General features: G+C 32.8%; 1 protein-coding gene across 1 annotated transcript; it reads right to left on the bottom strand.

Annotated features, from left to right (window-relative positions):
• Nucleotides 1–1,195: 1,195 nt before the first annotated feature.
• LOC128289275 (photosystem II protein D1-like) lies at nucleotides 1,196–4,244 on the bottom strand. The gene is made up of 3 exons (XM_053025041.1): nucleotides 4,206–4,244; nucleotides 1,422–1,796; nucleotides 1,196–1,258 (listed from the first exon to the last, which is right to left on the bottom strand). Exons 1-3 carry the CDS (start codon nucleotides 4,242–4,244, stop codon nucleotides 1,196–1,198), a joined length of 477 nt encoding a protein of 158 aa, XP_052881001.1.
• Nucleotides 4,245–9,431: the final 5,187 nt, after the last annotated feature.

The following is a 9,431-nucleotide window of genomic DNA, read 5'->3' as shown; positions in this document are numbered from 1 at the left end:
ATATATATAAGAATTATACGATAAGAATTATACGAATCCATCTGTATAGATATCATCATCTACATCCAGAAAGCCGTATGCTTTGGAAGAAGCTTTACAGTTTGGAAGGGGTTTTGATTGATCGATCAAAAGAAGAATCTACTTCAACCGATATGCCCTTAGGCACGGCCACATACATAACATAGAAATCACACTTGGAAGGTGGACAATTAGTTAGAGCAGGGTGCTGTTGCGAAACTGATTGCAAAGGAGGGAAATTCACATTAAAATTACCTCTGGGAGGTCCGTTTGATATCCAAAACTGCTCAGCAACAGTTTGACAGGGTGGGAATGTTGGGTGAACCAGAAAAGTTTGGGTAGAGCCGGATCTAAATGTTGGCTAGGTAAGCGTCCTGTAGTAAGAGGAGAAGATGAACTCCCAGACCATCCCCATGGGGTGGTGAAGGAGGCTCCAATTGTAGAAAACCCAACCCCTTAAGTATCCTGCACTTGGAAGAAGAAGAGAAAAGGAATAAATATAGTGATAATTTGATTCTTCGTCGACGGAGTAAATAGGAGAGATTATTTCTTCGTCTTTACAAAAACAAAAAAATATATTTTAAAAGAATTAAAAGAAAATGGGCGAACGACGGGAATTGAACCCGCGCATGGTGGATTCACAATCCACTGCCTTGATCCACTTGGCTACATCCGCCCCCCTACAATTACTATACTCTATAGTATTTTTTTTACTTGTTTAAATATTTCAAATACAAATTGCAACGATTTCTATCAGTCATCATTCTTTTTTTTATCTTATTTCTGAGATCCAATATATAGAAAATTCCAATCTATATCTTTTATTTTACTAAAATAAAAACTTACAAAAGTTTGGTAAGAGCTTTTTTACTTATTTTTATATTTTATATATAAAATACAAAAAAGGTAAAGAAAAGAAAGACCACTAATGATAAAGAGCAATACCAACACTCTTGCTAGAAAAGAAATTGTTATTCATTTTCAAAACTCTATACACTAAAACCAAAGTCTTATCCATTTGTAGATGGAGTTCAATAGCAGCAGTCAGAGGGAAGTTATGAGCATTACGTTCATGCATACAACTTCCATACCAAGGTTAGCACGGTTAATAATATCAGCCCAGGTATTAATTACACGACCTTGACTATCAACTACGGATTGGTTAAATTGAAACCATTTAGGAAAGCCATAGTGCTAATACCCAAAGCGGTGAACCAGATACTACTAAGAGGCCAAGCAGCTAAGAAGAAACAAAAGAACGAGAATTGTTGAAATAGCATATTGGAAGATCAATCGGCCAAATAACCATGAGCAGCTACGATATTGCAAGTTTCTTCTTGACCAATCTGTAACCTTCATTAGCAGATTCATTTTCTGTGGTTTCTGATCAAACTAGAGGTTACCAAGGAACCATGCATAGCACTGAATAGGAGCCGCTGAATACCAGCTACGCCTAACATGTGTAAACGGATGCATAAGGATGTTGTGTTCAGCCCGACAATCATGAAGTTGAAAGTACCAGAGATTCCTAGGGGCATACCTATCAGAAAACTTCCTTGACCAATTGATAGATCAAGAAACAGCGGTAGCACAACAGGAGCTGAATATGCAACAGCGATCCAAGGGCGCATACCCAGACGGAAACTAAGTTCCCATTTACGACCCATGTAACAAGCTACACCAAGTAAGGCGTAAAACACTAACTTATAAGGACCGCCATTGTATAACCATTCATCAACAGATGCCGCTTCCTCAGATCGGGTAAAAGCAAAACCTAGCTGCAGAAGCAGGAATAATGGCATCCAGAAATAATATTGTTTCCGTAAAGAGAGATCCAGAAACAGGTTCACGAATACCATCAATATCTACTGGAGGAGCAAGTATGAAGGCGATAATAAATACAGAAGTTGCGGTCAATAAGGTAGGATCATCAAAACACCAAACCATCCGATGTAAAGACGGTTTTCAGTGAAGTTATCCAGTTACAGAAGGACCCCATAGCTTTTTCGCGTCTCTCTAAATTGCAGTCATGGTAAAATCTTGGTTTATTTAATCATCAGGGACTCCTAAGCGCACAAATTATCTAGAACTAGATAATTGAAGGCTTGTTATTCAACAGTATAACATGACTTATATACCCAAAAGTCAACCAATATCAATAGAAAATAGAAAATATACATCTAGGATCGTATCTAGATTTATCATTTTTTTCTTATTCTTGCTAGAAAAGAGCATAGATTGATATACATAAGATATATATCCAAATCATTCCTATCTTCTATTAGGAATAGCGTTTTATAATAATAAGAAACAGCGTTTCGATATGATACTAAAAATGGGTTGCGGGACTCGAACCCGGAACTAGTCGGATGGAGAGAGATACTCCTTGTTTCAATTAAATAAATTGAAATTTAAAAAGAAAAAATCCTCCCCAAACCGTCGCTTGCATTTTCATTGCACGGCTTTCTATGTATCCATCTAAAACCCTGTTTATTCCCAAACAGGACTCTAAAAAGCGGAATACCAATCCTCTTATTCTTACTGCCTGAATATTAATACTCTAGAAATGAATAAATTGTTTGTTATCTTCATCATTTCTGTAAAATTACCATTTTATTGTAATTGATAATTGAATTTATAATTTACAACCAATCTGAATGATTGACCAGAGCATTGATACAAATAATATCCAAATACCAAATTGTCCCTATAGACCTTTCATAGCAAAAAAACCCTTAAAGATCAAAGAAAACATGTTCTTCTTCCGTTTCGGTAAAGAATTCTTCCAAAATTCCGAACCTAATTTTTTTCAAAAGCACGGACAGTACTTTTGTGTTTTAGCCAAAGTTTCACACAAGAAACCGAAGTATATATTTTATTCGATACAAACTTTTTTTTTGAAGATCCACCAGATAATGAGAAAGATTTCTGGACATCCGCACAAATGGTCAATATCAGAATCGGGGAATCGGCCCACGTCGGCTTACTAATGGATGCCCTAATGTGTTACAAAATTTCGCTTAGACAATGATCCAATGAGCGAAGAATGGAATTCTTGTATCCAACGTTCTCATAGCATTATCTATTAGAAATGAATTTTCAGCATTTGACCCGTACCACTGAAGGATTTAACGCACACTTGAAAGATAGCCCAGAAAGTCGAGAGAATATTTAGATAATTGATTTATACGGACTCTTCCTGATTGAGACTACAGGTAAAAATATTGCCATAAATCGACAAAGTAATATTTCCAATTTATTGATCAGAAGAGACGTATCCGAGGCCAGAATTGACTTTCCTTGATACCCCAATAAATGTAAAATCTTTGAACAACCATAGGTTGTCTGAAAATCATTATAAAGACTCCCTTAAGATACTTATTTTCCATAGAAAATTCGTTCAAGAAAGACCCAGAAGATGTTGATCAAAATGAGAAGATTGATTACTGGAGAAAAAGGAAATGGATTCGTATTCATGTATGAGAATTATATAGGAACAAGAATAATTGGATTAAAAATCGAAATAGATTTCTTTGAGTAATAAACCTTCAAATTACAATACTTTAAGAGAGAGAACCGTAATAAATGCAAAGAAGAAGCATCTTTACCCAGTAGCGAAGGGCTTGAACCAAGATTTCTAGATGGATGGGATGAGGTATTAGTGCCTAACACATAATTTAAATGTGAGAATTTGTCCTCTAAAAAAGGAAATATTGAATGAATTGATTAAATTATGAGATTTTGTGACTTCTGCCTTGTGAGTAAGATATTAATCGTAAGGAAAATGGAATTTCAACAATGACTGCAATCCTACCTATCATTTGAGAATACAAATTATTGTTGTGCCCAAAAACCGATTTTGGTTGGAATCATTAGCAGAACTAATCAAACGACTTGTTGATCCATTCAAGAATTAAACGTTTCACAATTAGTGAACTGAATTTATTACTATAACTCTGATTTTCAAAAAAATCATCGATTTATTTAAACCATGCTCATGAGCAAGTACAAATATACTCGAAAATAAGTGGGTATAGGAACGTTCGGCGGGATCTATTTAGTTCTAAATATACTTGAAATTCCTCCATTTCAAATCTATTTGAACCAAAGATAGGGATCTATTCGGTTATTAAATGATACATAGTGCGATACAGTCAAACAAGGTATTATAAGAAAAGAATAGATACCTCGGAGACAGGCGGATTCATCAACGATTCTTCATCCATTTTGCCATCTAATTGATTTATGTTCGTTATAGGATAAGAAGACGGTTGAAATCCTTATTTTTCAACCCAATCGCTCTTTGATTTTGGAAAAACATCTTTTCTTTATCAATATACTGCTTCTTCTACACATTCATGTATAACCCATAAAGGGAATGCCTAATAATTAGGACTCATAAAAAATCGATAATTTATCATGAGAAAACCTTACCACATTAGGCACTAATTTATTTTTAACGTTTAATTAGATCAGGTAATCATTCAAATTGAGAACAGAAGTCGTTCCTTTTTGTTTCCTATAATTGGGGCCGTAGAGCTCTATCCATTTATTCACTGACCCAACTTTTGAATTCAATTCATTTTTTTGTTCCGCACCAAAATTAAAACGGGAATGATCCTGGAAAAAGGATTTTAGAATTCTCCATTGCTACAGACATGCTTTTTTCCATCCCTCCTTCAGGATCAGTCGTGGTCTTACAACTCACTGATGGTCTGAACGAATCCCTTTTCATACAATGTAAAGATGCTAGTGCACTTAAAAGCCGAGTACTCTACCGTTGAGTTAGCAACCCGAAAAAAATTAGAATATGTAGATACAATCGGAATAAAAAATGGAATTGCACTAGGTCAAAACACGAAATTGCAAAAATTGGAATAAAAAAAAAGACACGAAATTTCAGATAAAACCATAGAAATAGAATAAGGAAATTTGCGGACCGCCTCCTGTCTTATTCATTCCAGTGTTATCCATTTTTTGTTTCAATACAATTACAATAAAAACTTATTGTATCACAACAAATTCAAAGAAAGAACCCATTATTTGAATGAAGTGAAGTGCCAAACGAGGATAAATGGATCTATTTATCTATGATCGAATTATATTTGTTCGATACACTGTTGTCAATATGATTGTAAATTTGAATATAAATGTTGAGAGTTAAAGAATAAAGAATATAAAAAGCCTACAAAATACAATGAAAAAAATAGAATTCATTTTTTATTTTTTTTATTAATTATTAATAATTATTAATATTTTCTTTTATATGTTATATGTTATTTTATCTTTTTTTATCTTATTTTATGTTGTTTTGTAAATAAATGCAATTATCATTTATTCACTTGATCCTTTTTCTCTATTTTCTCAATAAAATTGGCTCAATAAAACGGGTTTTGTTGTTATAGAACACGGTATTCTATATTTTATAGTAGCAATATTCTATAGTAGCAAAGGAATAAGAACACGAATAATAAATTTTAAAAAGAAAAGTCTGAATAGACCAAAAGAGGGGGAGGAAATAATAAAGAAAATCATACAAAGCTAGATATGAATCATCCACACCTCTTTTTGGATTTCATTAAGTGAATTTTGTTTGATTAAGAGTAAGTTCTGTAAAACCCCGCCTTCTTTAAAATACTTTTGAACAGTTGCTGGTTGAGCTCCTTTTCAAGAAATAGAGAGATGGCGGAACATTTAAATAGGTTTGATTATTTATCGGATCATAAAACCCACTTTTCGAAGATCTTCCTCTCGGGATCGAACATCAATTGCAACGATTCGATAAACGGCTCATTGGGATAGACAAATAAATACCCCCTAGAAACGTATAAGTTTTTCTCGCATGCCTTGAGAAAAAATGATTAATTTAAAGTTATGTCTATGTATGGAATTATAATGTATGGAATTAGCATGTCAAAAAAGATCCATAAACCAGCAAATCAATTAGACATTTAACCTCGTCTTTTTCGAAAAAAAGAAGAAAAAGCATTGTAATCTCATAACTCAAGTCAATACTCTCAAAATGCTCAAAAACCTTGTGCATTCTTTTATTGAGTGGTCTCTAACCCTTTTTTGTTTGTTCGCTTAGAATCTATTTCGATTCTTCATTTTAATCTAGCGGTTGAGAAATGGAAAAGCGTATTTCCTTGTTCTAGGATCTTTTATCTGCCTTGAATCATTGGGTTTAAACATTACTTCGGCGATATTAAATCATTTCAAAAATGGCAGCAACATGCCCTTTTTTCTCTCTTTTTTCTATCAAAGAATCATATGAACGATTAATTCTGCATGATACACTTTTGATCGAAAAGTTTTACCAATTCCAACAACTTTTCTTTGATTTGAAAATAGTTGAATTGGACCTTCGATTTCTATATCAAAATAGACTTAGTTGTTCCAACTTATTGATTTCTATTAACTAACCCTAGATCTTGCCCCTGAAAAATGGATGTTTCTTCTTCGAGCTCCATCTCTGTACTATTTACATTACAACCCAACAAAAGACGGATTATAATAGAACAAAAGGATGTCGAGCAAAAGCACCTCATTTCACATAACGGAAAGTGGTGGGTTTTGACATCCCAGCTGATCATGTCCTTCAAGTCGCACGTTGCTTTCTACCACATCGTTTCAAACGAAGTTTACCATAACATTCTCTAGTTTGGAGCATTGATTCAATTATGGAATCATGAATAGTCATTGGTTCAAGTCGATACATAGTAATCTATCTATACTCTTCTATATGAAATCAATTTCTATATATGCTATATGAAATAAATAATTTAGAAGAAAAGCCTAATAAGAATTCAAACTACCCATATTGTATGATTGTCTGAATGTATTTTTTATTTTTTTAAATTTTTATTATACTTTTCTATTCTAATTAAACTTTTCGATTCTAATAAAAAAATAAAAAATAAAGAATATCATTAATAATAATATTACAAAATACTAATAATATCATGAATATTATAAATAACACAAATAACTATCTTTTTGAATCTACCGTGCATCTTCAAATAAATCTGATAGATCAAATAACTCGGTAGAATAGATCCAGCAATCTCACAGTTGTTCGAGTGCCAATTAAGAAATCATTAAAATCAAAAGCAAGAATCACATTTTCTCCAATACTTGACTGTTAGAAAGAAGGTTAAAAACAAAAAAGAGCAATTTAGATTCGATATGGTTATTCTGATATATAATAGAGTATGCTCTGGGACGGAAGGATTCGAACCTGCATAGCGGGACCAAACCGTTGCTTACCACTTGGCTACGCCCATTTAGATTTCTATTTGAAACTACTAAACCAATATGGTATTCCTTGTTCGTCAATTCCAGTTCCAAATAGCTATAGCTATGGAATAGATTTGTTACGATTTTGCACGTATGGATAGAGAACAATCGAATTTATTGATCATTATATAGAATTCACTAAGATATTGTATGAAAGTATGATTTCTTCTATTCTCTTGTAAGAATTGAAGGCTTTGATTGGGTGAGTTCAAAGAAGTTTAGTCTGCCTTATTTTCCTTTTCATTTTTTCCTTATATCAAAAAACATATTAATAACTCAATCAAAATTATCTCCAAGGACAAAATTTTGTTATGCTTAATATCTTTAATTTGATCTGTATCTGTTTTAATTCTGCCCTTTTTTCGAGTAGTTTTTTATTCGCCAAATTGCCCGAGGCCTATGCTTTTTTGAATCCAATCGTAGATTTTATGCCAGTAATACCTGTTCTCTTTTTTCTCTTAGCCTTTGTTTGGCAAGCTGCTGTAAGTTTTCGATGAGATCCTTAATACTGTCCTAGAAAAATTCATGAGTGATTCAAGAAAAAAAAAATTCTAACAATTGAAAAGATCAGATAAGTCTTACACTATGAACGAACCCTCAATTCAAAGATTGAAATTCTTGGATAGCCCTGATAAATCGGGATCATCCCATTTCCTCATTCTGACCCTTTTCGCCGAAGAACCCTATTTAGATTAGAGTCCGCCACAATATATAATTGTTGGTATGAAAGAATTTTTTTTGTAATGAAAAACTCAACTCATTACAAGTGAATTTTAGTAATTCGATTTCTAGAAATTCTAGAAATCACTTATTTCTGTGTCAAAATCAAAACAAAATAGGATATGGTATAAAAATGAATCTATTCTTCTTTTTCCAAAAATGCTCTTGGAGATTGTAATGCTTACTCTAAACTCTTTGTTTACACCGTAGTAATATTCTTTGTTTCTCTCTTCATCTTCAGATTCCTATCTAATGATCCGGGACGTAATCCTGGACGCGAAGAATAAAAAGGGAGAGTTCTTGCTTCATTTTTAGAAATGGTATTAGGATTTGATCTATTCCACTACCAAAACCGAAACGGAGAGAGGATTCGAACCTCGGTACGAATAACTCGCACAACGGATTAACAATCCGACGCTTTAGTCCACTCAGCCATCTCTCCTAATTCGAGAAAAGATAATTACTATGTTACAGCACGCAAAAGAAAGGCTTGAAAAAGCCCTTTTTACTTTGTTATATAGATTATGTTATAGATTATTATTTATCATATAGAGTATTATTAATCCATAGATATATAGATTCTAAATTTTATTATTATGATAGATTGATTATATAGCTATATCCAACTTTTCTATAGAGATATAGAACTTTATCAGTAATTCCATTTCATTTATATTATATTCTATATCATTTATATTTTTAAATAAAACAATGGCTCTAAAGAAATATTCCAACAAAAAAAGAAAGAATATCGCTTTGATTTTGCAAAAGGGACTTTCAAATCCCCACTTGGACCGGCCTGGGCAGTACCCGCCGGGCTCTATTTTTTATTTTCAACTCAAATAACTCATTTTTCTATGATTCTGATCTGGCTTGTTGTAACAAAAAAATCTTGTTATTGCATTGAATCAACAATCAGAAGCGGAAGAAGTCCTATTTCGTTCCTATGATATAGAATCAAAATATTATTTCTATTCTTTTCTTCTTCCTATTTCTTTTATTTCATTTATTTTTATTTACTAGAATAACTAGAATAAATAAAAAAAATGGATTTTTTGCACAATCCATTTTATGTTATTTATATGTTATGATAAGTCCTTTGTCGAATCCTGTCTATCAAAACCAACACAACTTTGACGTGTTGCAAGGCCCCAATTTTGGATTTTAGGCTCCCATCTTGTAATCCTATCTTGATTACGCCTCCAATTTGTTTGACAAAGGGTCCCTTTATATTTATATACAATAAATACAATAAATACAATAATCGCATTGTAAAGGTAGGTTTAGTGGTAAAAGTGTGATTCTATCTCATTAATCCCCCTAAGAGTTAAGTGGGTCCCCTCGGATTTGATTCATATCTGAGCAAAAAATTTATTTCTTAAAAGGATTTAATCCTT

This window comes from Gossypium arboreum, unplaced genomic scaffold, assembly GCF_025698485.1.
Source record: "Gossypium arboreum isolate Shixiya-1 unplaced genomic scaffold, ASM2569848v2 Contig01003, whole genome shotgun sequence".
Lineage (NCBI taxonomy): Eukaryota > Viridiplantae > Streptophyta > Magnoliopsida > Malvales > Malvaceae > Gossypium > Gossypium arboreum.
This window is presented reverse-complemented; position numbering and strand designations above follow the sequence as displayed.

Coding starts and splice junctions, on each gene's coding strand:
- LOC128289275 (XM_053025041.1), bottom strand. CDS start 4,244: ATGGATGAAGAATCGTTGATGAATCCGCCTGTCTCCGAG. Junction 1,797..4,205: donor TGAATCCGCCTGTCTCCGAG/GTATCTATTCTT, acceptor CTGCTTCTGCAG/CTAGGTTTTGCTTTTACCCG. Junction 1,259..1,421: donor GTGCTATGCATGGTTCCTTG/GTAACCTCTAGT, acceptor GTTTCTTCTTAG/CTGCTTGGCCTCTTAGTAGT.